At 45.0% G+C, this 25,008-nt stretch overlaps 1 protein-coding gene across 2 annotated transcripts in view; it reads left to right on the top strand.

The window, feature by feature from the left end:
* numbl (NUMB like endocytic adaptor protein) overlaps positions 1 to 25,008 on the top strand; it is a 52,973-nt gene extending 27,965 nt beyond the window's left edge. For both annotated transcript variants that reach the window (XM_061045628.1, XM_061045626.1), the window contains 8 exons: positions 10,213 to 10,363; positions 12,317 to 12,391; positions 14,373 to 14,447; positions 16,523 to 16,663; positions 17,820 to 18,009; positions 18,523 to 18,792; positions 21,280 to 21,459; positions 21,582 to 25,008. In XM_061045628.1, the coding sequence (XP_060901611.1) occupies positions 10,238 to 10,363; positions 12,317 to 12,391; positions 14,373 to 14,447; positions 16,523 to 16,663; positions 17,820 to 18,009; positions 18,523 to 18,792; positions 21,280 to 21,459; positions 21,582 to 22,720 (2,196 nt within the window). In that variant the 5' untranslated portion in view covers positions 10,213 to 10,237 and the 3' untranslated portion in view covers positions 22,721 to 25,008. The remainder of the gene's footprint in view (positions 1 to 10,212; positions 10,364 to 12,316; positions 12,392 to 14,372; positions 14,448 to 16,522; positions 16,664 to 17,819; positions 18,010 to 18,522; positions 18,793 to 21,279; positions 21,460 to 21,581) is intronic.

The following is a 25,008-nucleotide window of genomic DNA, read 5'->3' as shown; positions in this document are numbered from 1 at the left end:
AATTTGTGTCTTAAATGAGCGAGGCAGGAAGAGAATGAACTATGAGCTGTCAAACGACTACATGTCAGCTGCTTTTCAGAAGTTAATCACGATTATAAAATTCCATCGTATATCTTAACTTTGTAATGTCTTAAGCTAAGGGTACTTAACTTCCTGTTTGGATACAAACCTGCTTTTATTTTGAAACAAAATTAGAAACTTCTTGCAGATTGCTAATGTGCAGGCCCGTCTACAGAAATGGCTGGCCTCCTGAAAGGTCAAGTGAATGGGCCCTCCACAGGTGTCATTAAATAATATCATTACACACCTGTTGGATCAGTAGCATTAGCGTTAGCCTCCTGGCTCACATTCACCTCCTCTGCCTAGCTCTGATCAGCTTTTAGAGCTTACTTTAAAAACATTTGCTAACAAGCTACTTTCGGGGTCAAATGCCGCCTTTCTATTCTGGCAGCTTGACTTTGCACCTGGCACAGCCTGACATTACTTTCAATGGGCTCACCCACAGCTTTAATGTCCATAAAACTTTGTGTTCCTACCCTTTTAAGAAAGGGGGATTCACATTTAGAAACAGGCAACAATGAATAAAACGTGTGTCTTTGTTGTGTTTATAGGTAATGCTGATTATTTAAGCTTAAAAACATTTGTTATGATTGCTTAAATGTACCACACCCTAAGGGGGCCCCCATGTGCCTGGGCCCCTGAAAGCTTTCCCCTTTCTGCCCCGTTGTGAGCGGCCTTGCTCGTGTGTTAGCCTGCCTCCTAGTTGAACATTGTACTTATTATATACGTATTTGCCAAACAGTAAACAGAGTTGTCTCTGCACAAAAGTGTTTAGCGTGCAGATGAATCACCTGAGAAGTTGGCTCATTTTCCTGACGGTTTAATGCAGTCGGATTTCTTGTCGTCGCCAAGAGAGTCTCCCCCTGCTGGCCATTCGAAAGGATGCAGTTTGCACACACTTCCCCACCAACTTCTGAGATACAGTCTGTATACTTTCCTCAAAACGCTTATTTTTCTTGGTTATTCGATAAAACACGAGGACCACTGTCAGTGTTTGTGCATTTACCACCCCCCCCCCCTTTCCCTCTTTGACCTAATCACTGGATGCAGAAGAGTTCTGAGTGTCAGAATCCATCCAGGATCGTCAGGCTGTGACATTTCTCTGCAGCTCCTCCGTTCCCCTGTTACTGTAATAGTGCAACACATTCCCACACTGAGTCACAGAGGCCATTCAGTCTCATTATGCAAGAAGACCACCCACCTATAATTATATTGAGACAGCTCCCCATTCTTTACCCATGAAGCGCCGACCCCCACCCCCTGAAAGATCATATTGCATTAGAGGGTCAGAGGAAGGACAGGATGTGTTTGTGTGTCTACCCGTCAGTGTTGAGGTAATTGGCGTTCACCGTTCTGACAGTGGGACACTCGGGCTCATCCTCCTCTTCATTCATTTAACTTTTTATCTTTCTTGATGACACATCTTCACAGACTGTGGAACAAAAAACACAAAATGAACGATATAATTCCTCATTAAATGTGAGTTAAAGCAAGCCACTTGACGCTTTTCTGAATACTCAGACGCTTAACAAAGAACAACAACAAAACAAAACAAAACAAAACAAAGAAGAAATAGTCCAAGAGAAGAAGGAACGAGAACAGAGATTGTTAGTGGTTGTAGGTGATGTAAAAGAGATCAGCTTTTAGGGGTTTCTTGAAGGAGGAGAGTTAGGGGGGCAACTGATTTTTTTGGGAGTGAGATCCAGAGGGTGGGAGCGGCAATGGAGAAGGCCCTATCCCCCCCCAGGAAGGATGGTTGGTCCTGCAGGCGGGGGACAAGAAGTTTATGTCAGCAGACCTGAGAGTGCGGGTGGAGGAGGTCAGACAGGTACTAGAAGGGAGCGAGGTTATGGAGGTCTTTGTAGGTGATAACAATATATATAAAACAGTGAGTGTCTCCCTGTTTTCTTTCTGTTACATTGAATAAATAACCTTACACTCAGCACTGGAAACTGTCAACGCGAGCAAATACAGTTGACTCTGTGAATAATTCATCCTGCAGTACCTGGGAAAAAAAGAATCAAGGACATGCCAGTGTTTCATTTTATTCACTGCTTTGAGAAATGTTGAGAGCTGCAGCGCCGCACAGAATGAGCTCTGCAGAAAAAAACGGCAGAAAAAAAGAGAAAAGGTCCGCAGACTGGTCAGCTCCCGATGGCAGTTTTATTCAGCAACATTTTAATCTGCAACACCTTCCTCTGGCAAATGTGGCAGGAGACAAACAGTCTTTTCTCTCTGCTTTCTGCAGTCAGTACTTTTTTTTTGTCCTGCACCTGTATGTGCATTTTTGGCTGGATGTGTGCACACGAGTAGATGATTCCTAATTTCCATTACACAGTATGTGGATTCACAGGCCGCTTCTTAAAGAGTAGGTATAGGCCTGGTGTGTGTGTGTGTGTTTGTGTGTGTGTGTTAGAAGGAGAAAGACTGTGACAGGAAGAGAGAGATTGACAGAGACAATAGTCACAGTGGGTGCCAGGCTGATGGTTAAACACACGGCTCTGCTTCAGCTGTCACTGCCCATCAGTCACTCGACACACTCCTGATCTCAACACAAAAAAACAACCGGCTGTGTTTGCCTCCTCACTTACAGAAAGTATGCTTTACAAACCACCTACACTCCGCACTGCATACGGCTTCAGACTGCTCTGTATGTGCTGCAGCGAGCGAGGCTTTCACTTCTTTATGTTTGCTCACTGTAGCTGCAGCACCCGAGGGCGTTATGCGTTTCACATTGGTCACAGATGAGGCTTGTGCTAACTGTTTTCTGCAGCTCTGTTCCCTCAATTCATTTAGAAATGACTTCTTGATGGAACTGGAAGATATATCTGTTTTTTTTCTAGCAGTTAATTTGACGGAGGAATATTGAAGATAACCAGCTTTCTAACTGGGTTGTCATGGCTTTCTAGATGTTAGAGATACTGTGGTTTTCAAATTGAATTAATAGAAGTAGTTCCAGTCTTTGTGCATTCAGTACGGAGGTCGGTGTTCTATTGGAAAGTGCTACCCAAAGAGATTGGTGCTGCCATGCCGCTCTGTGCAGTACAGGGAGCATTATTCGGTCGAGGAGAAATGCCTCCTCTAAGGTTTTATGATGGAGTATACAAACATGCTTCCTGTTTCCTTAAAGTGTACATTTAGCGAGTAGTTTAAAAAAACTTGCTCAAGACACTCGATGCATATGGAGTGAGTGAATTAATGAATCCCGCTGTCCGCTCACAATAAAGTGACAGTAATGTAATATTCAGTGTGCAAAAGGATATAGCCTCTGCTATCGTTTTGTGCTATGGTGGCATTTTTCAACAAGGTCGCACATCTCAACATAACAAATATAACAAATAACTAAATTAGCACTCCATCAACATCCATCAACTAACTTGCAGCAGGGGCGCTTGTGCCTCAGCTGGTATAGTCGGTCGTCTCCACATCAGAAGGTCGGAGGTTCGATGCCCGGCTCCTGCAGCCACGTGTACGACGTGTCCTTGGGCAAGACACTTAACCCCAAGTGGCTCTCGCTGCTGCGTGTGAATGTGTATGAATGGGATTAATGAGTACTGACCGATTCTTTACATAGCAGCCTCTACCATCAGTGGGTGAATGTGACGTGTAAGAGCGCTTCGATGGTGACGATGTTCAAATACATTTTAGACTGTTGGTTCCAGCAGACGTACGTGCATCTAGCAGTATTAACTACTGCAATGAATTAAGGGCGCTCCGTCCTGGGTCAGGCTCCAGTCAAAACACGAGTGCCCTGGTTTATCCCCGCTGCACCACACTCCCCTTTGTGTTTCAATCTCTCTCTCTCATGCACACACACACACACACACACACGCACGCACGCACACGCACACACACACACACACACACACACACACACACACTGACCACCTGTCACTTGTAGTGTGAGATTTAGGGGCAGAGGGATTTTCGGATGAAAGTAAGAGCGCCCGTGTCTCTATCCAGGTCGCTCGGTGTCAGTTGAAATCTGCACGGGCCTGAAACTGGGTCAGTTTCCTGTGTGTCAGCATAATGCTCCCGAGTCTAAATGTGTTTTTAAATATAACTCTATTATCTAACATAACTGTTGACTGTGAGAGCAATGATGAGTCATCACTGAGTGCGTTTACATGGACTCGAGTTTCCCGGTTATGAGCCTCATCCCTCAACCGCGGCAACTTTGAAATCTGAGAACAATGAGACCACTGTGGATTATGGCAGGCTTAGCATTAAATGCAAACATGGCGTTGCAGATACGGCTTCAGTTCCAGCAACAGGGGACGAGAGTGTTCGCAAATATGAAACACGTCCTCACCTCTGACTGGTGTCACTAGGACAAGGGAGCGATGGTTGGACTGGTGGGCGAGGGTCGTCATCCTGCAGTTCACATGAAAACTGAAAAACAAGACAAAAAGAACCTCAGTTTGTTTATCATTTCAGAAGTAAGACGCGTTCACTGCCGCCACCGCCAACCTTTGTTTTGTTGATGATGCGTCACTTGGCGCCTGCACAGGTAGTCTGCAGTCGTCGGAAACTGCCATAAGGCGTTAACAGATCTACGACTTAGCCGGTCACTTAGTGGTTAATACATTATTTATTAATCCTGCAGTTATGAAACACGTCTTTGTCTGTTTTGATGTGTTGATCACATGTTGATGAGGCCTTTTGTTTTTTATGACGAGATTTTTACTTGTTTCCACAAGTGTTGTAACCACAACGCACTAATCGGTCCATAACGTTTCAATCATTCAAATGAATTCCTATATTTATGAGGCGATTTATACACCTGTATTAAGGAAGTTGAAGTGCAGGAACGACCGGAAATTCTTATATTTGTGAATGGCGTTTATTTGCCTTACGATAAATGTTTGTAAGTTAGAGACAGTGTGCAGGAGTTTACCTTTAAGTTGTTGATGGACACATTGCTCTACACACCTGCCTTATGAAATGGATGTGCAAAGGTGTTTTCTGTTGTGAGGCATGTTTTTATACCTGTCTTAAGGATGTGGAAGCACATGAACGACGGGAAGCAAGGAAAAAGTGTGCTGTCTTTAATGAATAAATAAAACATTTTGGATTTGTTCACTTACGTGTTTCTCGTTTTTGAAGAATCCTTTTATTTTATTTCTTACATTGGGTGCTATGCTGCCTTTATAGTCTTAAGTGGGTTTATTTCAGCCTTTATATTTGTGGTGCTTATGAGGACAATAAAACAGATCATGCTAGAAGAAAAGAGGACTGAAATCCAATCACTGTGGGGAGAAGATGTTGTTATGCTCGAAAGGTTTTGAAAAAACAAAAATAAGGGTAAAAATAAATCACTGCGGTTCTCATGCTTGTCAGGTGCGTAGGTTTTTTTTTTTTTAAATGCCTGAAACCGAACAGTGATAGCTTTGCGTTATATCAAGCAGTCGATGCTTTAACTCCCACTTTGAATTCACTCTGAATCATCCGAAACGTTTTGGATTAAAAACACAGCAGCTCCTCGGCTCCACAACCGACAACTCACAGCTCCAACTCCAGCGAACAGAGAGAAGGAAACACCGAGGTACATGGTGTCCATGTTAAGTGGTCAGCTCGGTGATGACTAAGCCCATACAATCCCCTGCACACACACACACACACACACACACACACACACACACACACACACACACACACACACACACACACACATACTAAAACACACACTCCCCTCGCCATCCCCTCCTTGTCTCTCTGGAGCTTCAAGAGCATATGGCTTACCGTAATGTGAGGTGGCAATGACTCACTGTGTGTGTGTGTGTGTGTGTGTGTGTGTGTGTGTGTGTATTTAGCCACCCCCCTCTTCCTCCTCCTCCTCCTCCTCCTCCTCCTCCTCATATGAGGTGTGTATTCAGAGCATCTGGGTGGAGAAGAAGTGTGAGGGTGGAGTGCAGTGCAAGCCGTTTTGCCAAAAAATTCTGAGCGGCTGTCGTACACAGAACATCTGGACCAAAAGGATCACTATGTGTGTAGTGTGTGTGTGGGTGTGGGTGTGTCTATGTGTTTATGTACATCGGTGTGTGTGTGTGGGAAAGAGAAGGAGAGCGCCAAAGATATCAATCAGTCTTTCTGCTGGCAATCACTAAACACAGCTGGACACACATGAGTTCATGCAGTCTTAACACAGACTGAGAGAGGTGACAGGCTGATATTAAAAAAAGAGAAAAACACACAAATGTCCCGACCTACTAACAGTTAAAATTCCTACTTAAAAAGTTGACACAATTTCCCTCCACATTTTATGCATCTGTATGCGTAGGCGATTTTTTTCTTGCTAAATTCATCCCTGCTAAACCCATTTCCTCCAGCAGCAGACGTTTCAGGCTCATTTTTGTGTCCGTTGTTGCAAAGTAGAGACTTTGAGTGTAGCACCAGCGAAGAAGAAGAAGAAGAAGAAGAAGAAGAAGAATTTGGGAATGGAGCAGAGGAGATTGGGGGGTTAACTCGGGTTGAGACGACATGACTTTGAATGATCGTAAGACGTGTCTCCTGCCATCTCCTCTGAAGCAATACGTTCCAGATGGATGCTAACTGGAACCCTGGATGGGGAACAAATCTGTGGGCTTTTGGCAGCAAGCCTCTTGTTTGTGTAGTCTACGCTGAAGTGCTCAAGAGTCTTGCGTGGGTTTATGAGGAGAGCGGGACTTCATTTGTGCCATTGATTTATAGATTTATTTTTGATGTTTTTCATCCTCGTCTGCCTGCCCGCCCACCCCGTCTGTCTGCCGCTTGTCGTCCTTCTCTCTCATGCAGATGTTGTTTTGTTGTGGGGTGAGATCACAGCTATGCATGCTGCATGCTGGGTAATGTCTCCACCCTAATGTGTCTCTCTATTAAAAGAGTCCTTCTACCTTCTATTTCTGCTCATTTCATGCCGTGCTGCTCAGCAAGAGAAGTGACCTACAGCTTCTCTTCACTGAAGCCTGACTCAGCTCATAGTCTTAGATCCTCCTGCACAAAACACCTGAACCATGGTTGAGCTGGGTTTTTCACCAGCTTTTCCTGCCAGCCTCATAGTAAAATGTCTGCATGAAGTCAGGTTGAGTCGATGTATGAACGCAAGCAGCAGGAAATATTCAGCAAAAAAACAGCCAGAGTGAGCGCGTAGGTGATTGGGTTAATATCCTGCTTGCATGTTGTGAAGCACCATCGTTTTGTTTTCTGCTTGCCAGTTTGTTCTTTTCCACTGTGAATACTTCCAATGACAAGTGGTATCAATATAGAGGCAACAACTGTCATCATAGCATCTGTTGCTCATCCGCCATCATGGCACTGTCTCTTAGCGTCATGGCGTTCCTCCTGAGACCTCCGACAAACACTAAACGTTTCTGTTCTTTTTTCTTTTTGCTTTCTTTCTCTTCTCTTTTTGGCCTCTCATGCTGCTATCGACCGCTCACATGTCTCCTTTTTCACAGAACTGGATGACTGAAACGTGACCAGCGGGATAGCTTCATGTGTTCTTACCTCGTTACTGATTTTGTCGTTAGTCCGAGAGCCTGTGCCCCTCGGTTCCCATCATTTCATTTCTGTGTCCCCCGTCCCCTGTGGCTTGGAATCAGTTACCAGTCCTTTTCTCTAACTCCTCCTCCTCTGCTGTCCCAAACCATATGAGGGCAGTTACAGGGCATGCTGTATTCCCAGATTTCCCTATCTGTCCCCCCACCCTACCCGACCTATCCCCACATGTGTTGCATTATGCATCGACTATATTTCACACACACACACACACTCACGTCACACCCAGGTGCCCTTCAGCTGGCACTTTGCCCAGAAATGCCTGGCACCAGCCGGGATATATTTGTGCGTCGAGCTGCAGAGGGACTCGTGTGTTTTTGTTTGTGTGTGCCTGCCCTGCACTTGGCAGAGGCTGCATGACACACATGCCAGAAATGAGTAAAGCCACCTGATCTGCTGCATTTGAATAATATGCATTACACACACAGAGGCCCAACAGTGTGTGTGTGTGTCAGACATACGAGAACATCTACTTACTGGCATTTCCAGCACACCAGCCTTTGGCAGCCATCACCAGGAACACAGCAGTGATTATGAGAAGTGATGTCTGTCCGGGTATATATACTTGCTTATAAACCCTGGCCAGTGTAGCAGAGTAAAGAGGCCCTTCACTGCCTTTACACTAACATTTCATATTTTCAGTGTGATACTTGTGTGTTTAAACAAACTTGTTAAACCCAGGATGGTGATTCGTGGGGCAACCAGATGGTAAGGAAATTATACAGCTTTGTTTTCTTTTACTCCGCCAAGCCCCAGAGATATTGGGGAATAGAAACAGCTGGGGACAGAGATAAATAGTTCTATTGTCCCTCTGAAATGTTGCTGTTTTTATTTGCAGTGCTTTGCTCTTGATTTTTTCTTGTATTTGCCAGGAGTGTGCTGAAGCTAAAGCCTGCTGGTGTGTCTCTTATCAACTTAGTCTGGACACAGCCAAGGTGAATTTGAACAGATTTTAAAAACGTTGCAGACCACAGACATGAGGACGGTTTGAACTTATTTTTAAAATCGGGCCTAATAATCGTCTGGTGCCGGGGTTCACTAAAATTTGCCATGCAAAGGAGCATTACCCTCTTGCACAGAACTTTCTCATGCAGGATTTCTAAAATGTCTTCCCGCTTCCTGTACATTAAGATTAAGATGGGAACTATAAAAAATCTGACTTTAAACTTCTAAATATATTTCCTTATTTATGTTAACATTTAGCAAGTTGGTGCAGTGGTTAGCGCAGTCACCTCACAGCGAGGAGGTTCCTGGTTCAAATCCCTGTCTGACAGGAGCCTCTCTGTGTGGAGTTTGTATGTTCTCCCCGTGCATGTGTGGGTTCTCTCCATGTACTCCATCTTCCTCCCACAGTCCAAAGACATGCTCGTTGGGTTAACTGCTGACTCTAAATTGCCCGTAGGTGTGAATGTGAGTGTGTCTGGTTGTCTGTCTCTAAATGTCAGCCCTGTGATTGGCTGGCTAGTACTTCAATATCTTTTTTTTTTATTTCTGACTTTACATCAATCAAAAGTACAAGAGCATGCAGTGATGCAGTGATTAATATCTCAAAAACATTTTCAAGTAATTTTCACAAGTTATGTTGTAATTTGATTTCTATGTGTATGTTCCATTTCTTCAACTCTTTCGTCCAAGTTTCTGGGACCTCCCTAGCCCGCCCTGGTGACCCCCCCGTGTTGAAAAACATTGGTCTAGTCAGTGTGTAGCAAGCCAGGGAAAGAGAGAAGAGAGACTGGCTTGGGTGGATTGAACCCGGTAAAAACAGGTCGTTGATGAACCGTGCAGTCAAATGAAAACTTCAGGAGGTGTTTATTCAGTCCTGATTCAGTGTCAGAGGATGCACACTGGGAGAGATGTTTTTATAGCAGTCCAGGTCTTCTGTTGAGGGGGGGGGGGGGGGGATGTGACTGCAGAGGAATGAAAACAGTAATTATCGTTTTTAAGCAGGTCATGTTTTGATGGCTTCATGTTTCATTATGCCGGGAAATTAGCATCGCTAAACAGGCCAGCGGGCTGAATGGTCTAATTAAGCAGCGCAGATAGGCTTGTGTGTGTGTGTGTGCACGCGTGTGTGTGCCTCAGCATGCGCTCAGCATTTTTTATGTTTCTTTAAGAGATGAAAGCAAGAGTTGTACATTGCATAAATGTGATATTTTTAATATATGTGCAGTACTGTGTTAATTAGCATTCCACCTGTGTGATTTGTACAGCTTGTTTCTGAACAGGGAATCAATGGAGTATCATGGCGGGAAGTGTTTGTGACGCTTATATACTCACTGCCTTGTTAGGGATGATTACAGCATTATGAGCTTGAGCTAATCAATGAAATCCACCCCTTCACTCATAATCCTCTATAGTGTCTGCACAAAGCTCTAGAGTGGCATTTCTTCACATTATGGTTTCACATTGTTGCTTCTAATTAGGGTTTAATTTGCCCATTTGTTTGATGAAACAAGTGCTGAATGAATGCCCCTTGTAGTTTCTGCAGGAGGGGAGTCAGTCGGTGTGTGTTTTTTTTTTTTCCTGTGTTTTGAGTCTGTGGAGAAATGTGCAGATCTAACATGTTGCTTTAAAGAAAACCAAACTGAGCAGACGTCCCTCTCTGTGTCCACGCAGCACCAGGGAGCACGTGACCCCGGAGATGAACAAGCTTCGTCAGAGCCTGAGGAGGAAGAAAGGCACCTGCTTGCCAGAGGCCAGCAGACCGTATCAGTGGCAGGCTGACGAGGAGGCCGTACGAAAGGGCAAATGTAATTTCCCTGTTCGGGTGAGTATCTGAAGCTCGGGCCAGTTCGGCTTTGTTCATGAGCAGTATGAAGTAACAGTCATTAAATCTGTGTGATCCACTGATGAAACAAGTGCTGAACGAATGCACTGAGAGAAGATTTCTCACAAAATCCTGTCATATCACCAAACAATGGTAAACAGGGGTGTTGATGTGTTTGTGTGACTTCCTTACACGAGAAGACTTCAGAGTTTTAGTCACAGATTGAGGATCTTTCCTGGTCACTAATTGTAAGACTACAACTAGATTCCCACCATGCACTTGGTGAAAATGTATACTTTTGAGCAGGAGAAACTGGTGGAGTTGTGGAGAACGTCTCTTTGACGTGTCCTCCTCTTTGTACCTCCATAGAACGGAGAGGGAAAAAGTGTGGACGGGAATAACTGCAGCCCTCGAAATCCAGAAAATAATGATTGAGTTTGTATTCCCGGTATAATCCGGGGATGCCACCGGGATGCATGCTCAACGGGATCTCGTGGGCCGCAGCAATTTCTGTCCCCCTTCACTCTACGGAGGTACAGAGAGGACGACGCGTCAAAGAGGCGTTCTTGCTCTCTCCACAACTCCACCGGTTAGTTTCTCCTGCTTTTCAACAGCCCAGGAGAACAGCACGTTCCTTCACATAGCGTCCATGTTTACTACTTTTCTGTTTCCTGTTTGCTGCTGGTGAAGCATGTTCTGTATCTGTCGAGAAGAGAAAGAGAGACCGTCTTAAAACAGCTTGGACTGAGTTTTATCACCACCTTACACCGGACAGCTGAGACCAAAGGAGTGCGCCCTAACTCTCGCAAAGCTCTCATGAAATTACTCAGGAAATGTATCTTTGACTCCAACATTGCTTTACAAGTCGTTTGGTGTTCCGCCAACATAAGTTGTTTCTAGAGACAAAAGACGAGGCATGCTGTGCAAACAGATATTTTGTCATTATCTTTCTGAGCTGACGTTTTAATTACTTTGATGGTTAGTTAGGGTGTGAATTATGACCATTTGTTTTGACTAGCATGTCATTCTTAGCTCTCCTGTACATTTTTCCACCAAGAGGCACACATTAAAGTAAATTTAACAATGAGAGGAGACACACTATGAACGTCTATATGAAGTCTACATTACATTCAGGAAGTATAATTGCTCAGCATCTTCCAGGTCGTGTTCGTCTCGGTTTGATCCTTAGAGAAACAAATCATGATTTGAATCAGAAACCATTAGACCCATGATTAAAGGCTCGTATGTAATAAGTGCAAATACGAGGCTCAATAATGGCCTCATGACATGTAGAGATAAGCAGCATCAACCTGATGCTTTTTCTGTTTCTGAGAGGTGGCGAGATTTGCAGAAGTGTTGCAGATATAATGGAGACTTGAGAGGGAGGGCAGACGTCGAGGCGGTGTAAAATAGATTAGGGACTCCACAGGAAATGACAGGGTGAGGGATGAGGGCACACTGAGGGGACGGAGAGACAACGTGACGATATGAAACGAGATATATAGGAAAGGAAGAAAGCCGCAGACTCGCTGGAGAAAGTAGAAGTAAGAGAGAAATTCAAGGCTGATGAAAAAATGTTTCCGACGGTCCAAAGAGTTTGTGATGTGACGGGCAGTGAAGAGTGAAGCCTTAAAAAATCTCTCACTCTCTTATTAAGATTCTTCCTCTGTTTTGCCCCGTTAATCTTTCCTCCTCACATCTCTGCCTCCTCTCTCTCCTGTCCTTATTATCAGCAGAACGAGCGTCTGTAAATACAATATTGGGGATTATTTGATGCTTGCCTGTCACATCCAAAAATACTGATAGTCTAAAAGAGTTTTCTTGCCTTTATATCATATTTAGGATCTGCTCAGTCGTGCTTTCTTGGTGTATTGATGAGGGATATTACTAAACATGAACGTACAGTGGAAATAAAATACCTAAATTGCATTTTACTTTCTTCTTCTCGTGCAGTACCTGGGGTTGGTGGAGGTCGAGGAGTCGAGGGGGATGCATGTATGTGAGGAGGCAGTGAATAAACTCAAAGTTGTAAGTATCCCACACACACACACACACACACACCTGCAGAGAGACACACATACACAGCTTGCACACACACACACACCCCACTGCTGCAGCCCTGGAGGTTCATTTAGTTGTAGAGGCTGCACAAAACGCTATAACCTCAAGGATTCACACACTTATCTGGAGGTCATTAAAGAACCAGTTGCTCAAAGCTCATTCCCAAAGGATCGACCCGAGTGAGCTCACACACACACAAACACACACACACACACACACACACACACACACACACACACACACACACACACACACACACACACACACACACACACACACATACGTTTGTACTCTCTGCAGGTGCCTCTCTGGTCTTGTTATTTTCCTTTCCTTACTTCTTTCTGGAGCTTTGGGAGAAGAAAGTCGATGCAGCATAGTGTCCACGTTATTTTGTGTGGCTGTTTTTCCTGAAGCACAGTATTGATCTTTCACTACGGAAACGATCAAACTAATATAACGAATACAAATAAAGTTTATACTGGGATGATAAATATTTCATTTTTCTGGAAGTTAGAAGCTGCTGAAACTTTCTGACGAGGTCAGCAGGAGTGTCAGGAAGCTTATTAAAGAAGCAGCATAACTTTTTTTTTACAAACTGCATCGTGCTGCATACAAACCTTAAACTTACCGATGTCTTTACATCCGTGTGGTATTTTCTTTTTTTGGTAATCAGTAGACCAAAAAATAGACTTTCATCCCAAGCATGAGTTGGTTGGACAAAACGTCAGGGAAGAACTTTCATTTCTTCGTTGTTCGCTGATGCTGAAGCTGCTGTCTGACTGTAGGCTGGCTGCACACTAGACGATTTTAGGACAGATTTAGGGCTCTGAATAATCAGGGCGGGTACAATTATTATTATTTTTTTTTTTTAGACAAAAGCCGTGTTCCGATTATTTGTCCAAAATAAACTCCTCAAAAAACATTTGGAAACTTTATTTTGGTCACTTATTTCGCCCCTTTAATAATACTGATTGGTGTTGTGTTTTATATCGTTGGAAAGCCTGATTAGTCACCTTTACAACAAAGTATAACTTGTAAGGATCGTGCAGGATCGTGCAACACAGCTAAATGTGTGGGTAGCGCCCTAAAAAAATGTGACAAAGTCCCCTGCAATGTTCTTCTGTTGGTACGTTTGATCATGTAAGTTTCTGTGAGATCTCGTGTCTGTGGAAGCGTTACTACAAACGGCAGGTGTGTGGCATTACAGCCTGGCTGAATCATCTAGCGTGTGCGTTCAGACAATAATAACTGTATCTAACAAAGTCACCTTTTCCTTTCATTAGCCTGCTCCTTTATTTTTATTCCTTGCTCTCTGACGACTCTTTTCTTTCCATTCATCCATGTCAGCATTTTCTTTAGCAGCGTCCTCACCTCTCTGCAGTTTCTCACGCTTTAAACTTTCTCCCAGACTTATCGTTTGCTTTGCATTATCCCGTTCCACCTCGTCATGTAGCCTACCCCTCTTCTCCTCCGCTCTTTTCTTTGCCTCTCTCAGTTTCCTCACCTCGCCTCAGTGGGATTATGCTAAACTCGAGGCTCCTTGTCGCTTTCGCCGTGGGTTTCAAAACCATTTCCTGCAGTGATCCTGCATTCTGTTTCCCTCCCTGACACACACACATGCACGCACACATACACACACATGCGCAAACACACACAGAGTCAGCACACACTCTTCCGCACTCACGTTGAGTTGCTGTTTTTTTCTGCCATGTATTTTTAGCCCGGCCCACGCTGGGTGTGTTATTAGCTTTGCTTGGTGCCCTCCTCGGGAGAAAATGATTCCAAGTACCAGCTGGCACAGTTTCTACCTTTTCCCCATCCCGCCCCTCTTAACTCCCCGCTGCATCATGTGCTAAGGATGCAATGATCACTTCTCATAACCGTTAAAATGCACCTGCCTTAAAAGTTATGAATTATTTACTCTACTGCTTCTGTTTCTGTGTTCCAGAGCGGGAAAAAGACAGTCAAAGCAGTGCTGTGGGTTTCAGCGGATGGACTCAGGGTGGTGGATGACAAAACTAAGGTGAGTAAACAAGTTTTTTTTTGTGTGTGTGTGTGTGTGTGTGTGTGGTGCTTCTGATTACAAGGTGCTAACAACAAACACAAAGGTCAGAGGTTTGGCTCAGTGACTAGACGAGGTGACACCTAACAGAAAGCTAGCGGCATCAACCTGTCAATCAAATTGAACCGCTTCCTGAATAGTTGTGAGAAAAGTCGTTCTGTTTGTCGCTCCTTCCTTCCTTCCTTCCCTCCATCCTTGTCCTCCTTCCTCTCCTAATCCTCACACACTTTGATTTCTGCGACACTTGAAGGAAGTGAGTGGATGAGTGTGTGAACCCTCTTTCACCGCTATCGGTGGCCGCATTTCTTCAGTTTCAGTTTTCTAAAGATTCATTCTCTATCCTCAGACCACCAACAAATGTCTCATTCTGTCCCAGTTTGATGACCCCCTCCCCCCTTAAGGCCAACGGCAGAGACAGCCACCATACATTTACTTCCTTGATGCTCTCAGGCCAGCCTGGATCTGTGTGTGTGCAGTTTCCGAGCTGACATATGTTACTCATGGTGTCTAGCTTTAGGGTGCTTCTTGAGGAGGGGAGATCGAGTAAACACAGAGGCACACACACATGCACTTGAGGAGTGTCTGGTGGTTTGGGAGGCATCCTGCAGAGTGAGTGCAGCTCGCTGTGCTTCTATTCAAAGCAGAGCAGAATAAAGAGCTGCAGAGAATAGCCGAGAGAGAGAGAGAGAGCCTCTTTCTTTCAAATTCCCCTTTTTTCTTATTTTTAGAGGCCACACACATGACCTCCCCTCTTCACATCCCATATTCCTCCTCCTCCTCCTCTCTCCCTCCTCTTTAATCTCCTTCCTGCCCTGCCTTCAGTGAGATATTTTCATCCGCACGTATTAACGGAGGATCATGAACAAATCCCAAATCAACAAACAAATGATGCTTTAGAAAATAAAATACTGTGTGCAGCCAAACCTGCGTTATCTCATTCCTCTGCAAACACACAAGCACATATTCGATACTTGGAATTCGACACTTTCAACGTTTTATATAAGCAATCACATCAAAGTTTTTCACTCTCTTTATTCCCTCTTCTCACCTCTCACCATCAGCTCAGCCTCCGTCTATGAATCAGCAATGCATGCCTTATAACGCCCACACCACCATTATTCAGACACTTTCCCACACTGGGTGAAAAGTACTGTATTTACAGTAAGTGTGTGTGCAGAACGACCTTCATCAGGCATGAATAGAAAGAACAGACAAGTCTTTTTTGTGTTTAGGCCATAAAGGCTTCTCTGCTGAGATGAGACACGGTGCGTCATATGTTGCTATTCTTCCTTTCAGCCGTGCAGGGACATGATCTAAGTCACCTTCACACACACAAACACACATGGACACACTCTTTGTTCGTATACTTTCCATCAAATATACTCTTCAGATACAAAGATATGTCTCTAGCGTATTGCTCCGCTTCCCCCCTCACGTCCCTCCTTCTTGTCTCCTTTCTTCCTTCCTTCCTTCCCTCCCTGTCCTCCCTTCCTCTCCTAATCCGCACACACTTTGATTTCTGCGACACTTGAAGTGAGTGAGTGGATGAGTGTGTGAACCCTCTTTCTCTTTCTGCCCCTTCTCGCCTCTTGTTTTCCCACTCGTCGGTGAGTCAAAGAGGGGAGCCGGGGGGGGGGGGGGGGGGGGGGGGGGGGGCCTGAATGTACACAGAGAAAAAGGAAAGGGCCCCTCTTAGTTTCCTCTATAGTGACTATAGACACTGGAGACCGGCTGAATAACGCTTTTGTAGAAGGAGGAACGAGTGGTGGAAACATCCCGGTGATGAAAAGGGGGTTCGGTGTTATTAGTCTATGGACACTGTCATTGGTAGACGTGTTAATAGGGTGGAGTGAGGCGGCACTCAGGGGGTTAACTGAGGTTGAAAAGGGGTGTGTCATCTATTGGATCTGTCTTCCTGTCTTCTGGCAAAGGTTAAGCTGCTGGTACACAAGACACAAGATGGGTCTTGATGTGATCCACCTGCTGGGACAACTTGATTTCCTCTGACCTCTCTGCATCTCTCGTTTCCTCCACAGGACCTCATCGTGGACCAGACCATAGAGAAGGTTTCGTTCTGCGCTCCTGATCGGAACTACGACAAGGCCTTCTCCTACATCTGTAGAGACGGGACGACCAGACGGTGGATGTGCCACTGCTTCATGGCTATCAAAGACTCGGTGAGGGGGGGGGGGGGCAGTTAATGTTTCACCTACCCCCTCAGGGATGTTTTCTAAACAAACAGTCGACGATCCTCTGCCTCATGTTCCACTAGCTACTTCTTCTCACCGTTTCTTTGAAAGTCAAGGGCCTATTGGCATCAACGTGTGCATAAGAAATTACAACCTTTATGAATTTCACACATTTTAATCGGGGTGTGGTGCTATTTTTATTGGTACCGGACATGTTGAATCGGCATCGGCTCGGTCAGTGAGAGGGCTTCCTCTCAGGCATGTGCAGAACGTACGTGGTGATTGGCCATCTGCTGTAGTCTTTGCGGTGTGTTCAATTGCAACTTTTTGGCCAAGACAAAAGGCGACAAAAGACCACTAGTTCTTTGCCGTCTGCTTGGTGTGACAGGGCCTTCATACACAAAGAAAAAACATCACAATCACACGCTCACATGCAAGAGTCTGATACATAACTATTTGTGCCACCGACCATATATCCCACATATGGACGCACGCATTAGAAAACACCCGTACTCTTCTGCATTGCCAGCAGATCAAGTTCAGTTGAAGTGAAATATTCAGAACAGACCAAATGGGTTACAACATTCATTTTGTTTGTCCTGTAGTTCTACTTGTTTGGTGATTTATAACCTTCTGCGATGTAATGCCTCGCTGACCTTGAGGTTGTTTTCTAAAACCATCTGCAACAAAATCAAAGTCGTCCTGCAGCACTGCTGTTCCAACACGGCGGCGGTTTCATCAGCTTAGACTGTGAGTAGGATTATTAATGTGGACGGAAGCGAGCATGCCACAGACCTGCGGGATTAGGAGAGGGGATTAGAAAGAAGCCTGTGGGGTTATTGGTCCATCTCTTTCTGTCTCTATTTCCATCACACACTCTCCGTATCTCTATGTGCTCATCTGCAACTAAACTGTCTCTTCTTCAGCAGTCTTTGTGGAGGCCTTTGCAAATGGCTTGTTTCAAATTAGTTCCATTTAGTGCCGACGAGCACAAACGTCTATTTTAATTTAAAAGACTTCAGGAAGAAGCTGCACCACTAACTGATTTTTCTATCATTTATGTCAGTCTAATTTCACAGCGCTAATATAACTGTGTATGGTGTACATCAAACTTTATTGGATTGTCTGAATTTCCTTTCCTTAGGGCGAGAGACTGAGCCATGCGGTCGGCTGTGCATTTGCTGCGTGTCTGGAGAGGAAGCAGCGCAGGGAGAAGGAGTGCGGCGTGACGGCTTCCTTTGACGCCATTCGCACCCTTTTTGTGCGAGACGGCTCCTTCCGAGTGAACTCATCCAGCAGCGAGCGCGATGACAAAATGCAGGACAAGAAGAAAGGTGAGCGAGGGAGCGGGGGTTTATACTCACGGTGTGCATTTCTGCTCTCGTGTCATTTAGAAAAATTGCCTAAAAAGGTAAAGGTCACACATTTGAAGAGCAAATACTGAGTTCAGTATTTTACGGTCACCATACCATCATGTTATGTTGAAGAAGACTTCGAACTACAGATTTAGACCATAAACATGTCGGGAAAATTAATGCTGAGGTAAAAATTTGATGACTAATGAAGTAGGCTAATTTTCACAGCTAGTTTCATGCTATCAAAATTCTTTTTGCAACAAGTGGAGTCTCCCCCTGCTGGCCATTAGCGAGAATGCAGGATTCAATCATCTCTGCATTGTCTTCACTTTTGAATCCAGACTTCACGTCCACTTTATATACACCTTATATGATAGGGGCTTTATTTTTTATTTTTTTATTTTTTTTTATTTTACAGGGACATTGCATATTAATAAACATTTCAGTAAAATGGGAGTAATGTAATGGCCATGCATTCGTTTCCTCCACCAGACCAATCCTCTGCAATCACAGTCCTCCCACCTGGCAACGCCTCGCCACCCGAGGGAGCGGGTTCCCCTATGGATCGATCAGCACCTGGCGGGCCTCATGCCATTCCTCGCCGCCACGCGCCCATTGAGCAGCTGGTACGGCAGGGCTCGTTCAGGGGATTTCCTGCTCTCAGCCAGAAGAACTCTCCGTTTAAGAGGCAGCTGTCGCTCCGCCTCAACGACCTGCCATCCACACTGCAACGCAAGACCGACTTCCAGACCAAGAACCCTGGTGAGTGGAGACTTTCCTGAGGTCAGAGTAACTATGAGGAACTGGCTGAACTTCCTCTTCCTCAGTCAGAGGCCGGGTGGGAAATTATGTGAACGTCTTAGGCCCTTCAGCAGAAAACAAAGGTCTCTGCAGTGGGATTCATTAAGTTTTAATTCAAAAACAGAATATCTGGAATGTTGGAAGAACAGAAATACAGTTTGATTAATATTTCGAAAAGTCATTTCATTTATTGAAGGAATCTCTTGGGCTTCAGCCCCCTCCACAGTCGGAGGTCGGTGCTCTCAGAGAAAGACCTCAGACGTCTAAAAGATGATTCAATGGACTCCTTCACACAGGCAGAGTCTGAGGGAAACACTGGAGCACACAAATCACTTAAGGCAATTCATTCAAATGTAAAGGACCAACGTTTCGACTTGCACTGTGTTGTCCTCAGAGTCAAACCTCTGTGCGGGTGACTTATCCCTCACAGGTTAATATACATCCACACAGGAGCATGAATACATAGACACGCACACTCGGTGTGGTGCCACAGGATCAGAGCGCTGAGCGGCGAGGCTGATTATCATCATTACGACAGACGAGAGAGGTTGACTGACTGGAATACTAAATCACAACTCTCACTCTTATTTCTCATTTTTACCTCTTTCACTTCTGTCTCTTATTACCCCACGATGATGAGCGTGAACAATCAGAAGTGTTGCATTTCAGTCAGGTTGAATCCTTCATGCAGAAACCTCTCTTCACCTCTCTAGTTCACACGAACACAGACACACAGATGCTCACACTTAGCCGTATAGCTGTCGATTCCACGGCCTCCCTGCTCCCTTGTGACTTTCTGAACAATGAGTGTATTGATCTGTGCGGTCATTCAGCTGTCCTGGTTAGCCTTCAGCAAGCCTTCTGTCCGCTCTTGAACCTGCCACTGCACTCAAAGAAACATATACTCACACAAACACACACACACACACACACACACACACACACACACACACACACACTGTGCTTAGAGTGCTTCTGAACTCTGTGGGACATCGAGGTGTCTAGGTAAAGAGCAGGATCACAGGGTGGGTCTCTACTGTATCTTTTATGGGAGACCTTGCACACACGCGACTCCAGCACCCTCTGCACCCTCTACATAATTCAAGGCCTGTAGGAACGCAGAGCTCACAGTACGAGAGAGCTTTTCATGTGTAAGAAAAGTCGCAGCACGGAGGTTAAAGGGTTTGACGAATCATGGCTTACCATGTTTGTTGCTTTGTTGGAGCTTTATATGCCTTTATTTTAGAGATGGGACAGTGGATAGAGTCAGAAATAATGGAGAGAGAGAGAGAGAGAGAGAGAGAGAGAGAGAGAGAGAGAGAGAGGAATGAGATGTGGGAAAGGAGCCACAGGTCGGGCCACCCTTTTGGAGGACCAAGGCCTCCGTATATGGGGCGTGTACATTAACCACAAGGCTACCGCGCCCCTAGCTTATCATGTGTTTAATAACTTCAATTTAAGCCCACTCTTCCACATCAATTCAAACTGTAATGGATTGTCATCACTCCCCTCTTTTAATCTGTCATTCAGTCAATCATTGTTTAATCATGTTTATAGCTAAAGTCATCACGCTGAGATCTGGTCTAGACCAGTGGTTCTCAACTGGTCTAGTCTAAGGACCCACCACAAACTCCTTCATGAAAGAAGAATGAAGAAAATGTTCCTTTTAACCGGCAGAAATCTGGTGTAGAACCAGACTCACGTTGAACAGCCAACCTGCAGCGATGTGATTGGCTAAGAAAGTGATATCAGAATCAGAAATACTTTAAATTATTGGGGTCCCTTTCTGCAGCATATGGATTCATCTTTACAGAATTTGTATCTCTATAGTGAATGTTTTCTTTGAATGAATAGAAGAAGAAAGGATCGTCATTTCTCTCTGAAACAACAAACACCAGTGGACAAAGAAAAAGGAGTTCAATATGATATCTATTAATATCTGTGGTTCACGCAGGAGAGGCTCAAAGCTGCAGTCAGAAAGGAATATTATGCTGCTTAACCCGTCACTGGTCAGATCAGTTACAGATGGTTTGAAAATGTGGATAAGCCAAGCAAAATAGCTCTTGCTGAGTCAGCGTTATGTACAAGTATAGTAGCTCTACTTACAATAGGATAGTTTACACTGTTAAGCTTGGCATGTTAGCAATGTTCTGACTGAGTTTGAACCTTTTTATTTTGAAGAAACTGGTTATTAACACAATATCATGTTCGTCCTGACGATCTTGTATTTGTGATGCTTTTTTCAGGCCAGCAGAGGCCGGCATCAAAGCCTTCATCTGCTCCAGTTTGGAGGCTTTTGATGATAACTGGGTCTCTGACACAAACTAATGCATATTTTATCTCCCTCTTCTCCTCTCTTCTGCTTCCATTTCTTTCCCTTTCTTTCTCTATCCTCCAACTTTCCCACCTCACCTTCCCCCATGTGGCTCCCCTTTTCGCTGGTACCAGAGATGGATATGGGGTTGCCAGGCGAGGGAGAGGGTTGTATTAACGCTCTGTGTGGCCAGATGAACGCCGCGCTCACCAAGCCATCAGACGAGATCTTCACCAACCCCTCTTTGTCTGCAAATGGTCCTCCAACCTGCCCCGTCCCCCCTATCCTGCCTCCACCACCTGCGCCAATGCAGGGTAAGAAATCTGCATTAGATCAATAGTGTGATTGATTTTCTAAAGAACACATTCTAAACTGAACTCAGTGGTGATTAAATGTTTAGACTTTGCTTACAAAGTCTTTAATTTTATCCTTCCAGCCACCTCTTCCTGGGTGCAGCCGGAGCCTCCGCTTCACTCTCCTCCTCCAGTTTCCGTGGCGATGCAGATGCAAATGCAGATGCAGTGTGGTCACAGGCGCACACCCTCCGAAGCCGAGAGATGGCTGGAGGAGGTCTCCAAGGCAGTCAAGGCTCAACAGACTCCTCCCCCTGGCTCCACAATCCCCACAATCCCTGGACCACCCTCCATGTCCAGTCAGGCAGCCATAGCAGCTGCCCCAGTTTCCACCATCCCCCTGTCCATTGGCAACATTTCAAAACCCCTCATCTCGGGCCCTTCCGCTCTCTCAGGTCAGGTCCCATTGCCCCTCCAACCCATATCAATATCATCAGTTCCCTTAATACCTGGCCCTCCAGTAACAGGCCCCCCCATGTCTCTACCTTCTATGTCAATTCCCACGATGTCCGGTCCAAGCATGACTGGGGCACCCATGATGCAGCCCCCCATCCCTCAAGGCTCCCTTCCCAGCTCCATGCAGCCCTTTCCTTTGGCTTTTGATGTCACTCCAGCCCCTGTGGGAATGTTTGCCAGTCAGCCTGTCCAACCGGCCTTTGTGCCTATGCAGACCTACATGCCAGGCCTGGCCAGCAGTATGACCTATCCCAATGCCAGTGTGCCTGTGGTTGGCATCACACCGTCACAAATGGTGGCTAACGTCTTCTGCACAGCTACAGGCTCGTCCAGTGCAGGGGGCACCATGGGCTCGGCAGGAATAGGACCGAAAGTGGGAACACTTGGATCAGTTGGGCAGCACCATTCTTACCCAGTAGCAGTTGGGGACACTGGAGGGTTTTCCACTCCGCCATTATCAACAACTATTAATGGCCTCCCACCGCACAGTAGCATGATGGACCTGCAGAATGGGACCTCCAGCAGCAGTAGCAATTGGCCGCCAGAGGGCAGCCAGCTAACAGCTCCAGCACCGACCGTTGCGCAAGACGATGATCGATTTGAGGCCAAGTGGGCGGCACTGGAGGCCAAGCCAGCGGCTCATCCTGGCAATGTGGCGCCAGCTGCGGCCGCCAACCCTTTTTCCAACAATCTCCAACAGACTTTTGAGATTGAGCCAGATCGGTCCTCCCAAAGCTGTAGCTCTAGCACTGGAATCAAAGCCTGAGGGAGCCTGGCACCAATTCCAGCATCTCTGCTTAGTGACAGCAGGATGCAGAACCTTCAAGTTAGCCTAGCACCGGACCTGTGGCAGCCTGGTAACTTGCTAAAAGCCCTCATTGGAGTCAATGCTATTATGATCCTTATTGCTTTCTTTGCACTCCCTTGAGAGTTTTGGAGGAAGTTGTCAGATTGCTGGGCTGCCATTGGAAAGTCGGGTTTCTAGATGACTACGCTAAATGGGCTGAATCTTTTCACTTCATCCCGCTAACCTCTCTTCCCCGAGTTCACATCGCCACTCACGCTTTGCTTTACCTGCTGCGAGTCCCAGGATGTACTGTATGTGCCCACTGAGGACAATGTGGGGGGGGGGGGGGGCACCTCAGTGGTTTCTTTCTTTGCAAAGGGGACTCCATCCAGATGCATTTCCAATCCACATATGAGATGTTTTGTTTTTTTTATCTGGTGGAGAATATTGGGGATAACTAAGCAGATATGGCTACATCACAAGACCTGCAGAGAAGCAGAGGAGATGATCAGACCGATGCTGATCTTAACCGAGCACAGCAAAATGTCTGGATACCTGAAAGGACTTGCCAATGATGTAAGACCCGGCCATTTCAACATGAAAGGACTTACTAATAGTTGAGATTTATGGCGAAAATTATTTTATTTATTGTAATTCTTTTTTTTATTATAACAAGTTATATATACATGCAAATCTAAATTTTTAGTGTTCCAGGAGCTATATTTATTTAACAGGAGCGAAACTACAGGTAGCAGACAGGTATCAGGGCAGCAGAAGCGGGGGAAACAAGTAGCAAGAGCTGACAGCTAGGCAACAGCAACAGTATGACACAGTAGTGTATATAGCAGCATGTTTCTTCCACCTGTCAGCCTCTCACGTATAAACGCTTCACTGCCGGTGAGGCTTGTTGTGTCAATATGGCTTCACTTTGGCTCTATGCTCCATTTCTGCCCCTAGAGCTTCGCTTCAAGGGTTAGCCTACCGGGATATGCATCACTCTGACACTCTGGACAATACAGCACAGCAGTCTCCATTTTACTCCCGAAACATCCAAGGAATGTTTATAACTCAGTGGAAACAAACCAAAAAAAAAAGAAAAAAATCTACATCACTGTGCAACTGGTTGCTCGACTTTCCTACACTCAAAAAAAAAGTCCTTTAATATGTTCAAACACAGGGTATAATCTCATCACATAATAAGGTATGATTGTGTAGTACTGTGCTCATTATCAGAGGTGAAAGAGAGGAGGTACATGAGTGACGCAGACTGATTTGTGATTTAGTAAATCAAAGTGGAAGAGGAGAGCTAAAGAAAAGCTTGCAAGAGAAAACAAGAAGGGATGAACTGCATGTGAAAGACTGAAGGAGAGAAAGGAGTGATACCTTGAAATAATGAGGTGGAGGATGTCTGATGAAAGGAAAATGAATATGATGGTAACAGAGATTTGATTGGGCGACAGTCTGTGGAAAAAAATTGGGAACAAAGGCTTATTCATTCTCTGCTAAGCCAACATCCCGTCACTCTATGATGTGTTTTGACATCATATTCCTCAACTCTTCAAACTCATCAAACAACACAACAGGGTCATAAACACGATTCCTTCTTAGTGTGTGCAACTACAAAAAGAGTTCAAACTTTAATAACGTCTGTGCTGAAACGTGCGATGAGGTTCAGGCTGGTTTAAGAGCGACATAGCACAGAAGTGTTCTTTAGAGAAGGGCTTTTTGTCTCTATGATTTCTGTTTTCTCTATGACCAGAGATGCTCTTATTACGGCCCTTTGTAATTGAATTATAAGGATATGGACGGCCACTCATTAGGTTTTCTGCTTATTAACTCCCCACAGTTTAATTAACTTACTGGCTCTCTTCCTGTGGCAGTGATCCCGTCTGACAGGCTGCCTCTCGGAGATCTGAGACGTTTGTGTCCTCGCAGGTTTTTTTTTGGACCAATTGATATTTCTTCCCGCTCTCTCTACAAGACAAACTGATTTACTCATGAAATCATTTCTTTTGAAAGTCTAGTTTAGTCCTCAACTCTTGTTTGCACGCCCTCCAAATGATAAATGTAGGTTCATTATGTTCCACGTTAAAGCAAACTTAATGACCTCATAAACTTGATTGTAAAACCATAGTTTAGTGATGGTAACAAAGCAAACCAGTGGAATTTATTTTTAATCTTTATTTACAGAATTTTTGTATTTAAACCTACATATTTGTATTGTAATTACATTGTACAAAAGATAAATAAAGTAATATAATATTACA

Source organism: Labrus mixtus, chromosome 9 (assembly GCF_963584025.1).
Source record: "Labrus mixtus chromosome 9, fLabMix1.1, whole genome shotgun sequence".
Classification (NCBI taxonomy): Eukaryota; Metazoa; Chordata; class Actinopteri; order Labriformes; family Labridae; genus Labrus; species Labrus mixtus.
This window is presented reverse-complemented; position numbering and strand designations above follow the sequence as displayed.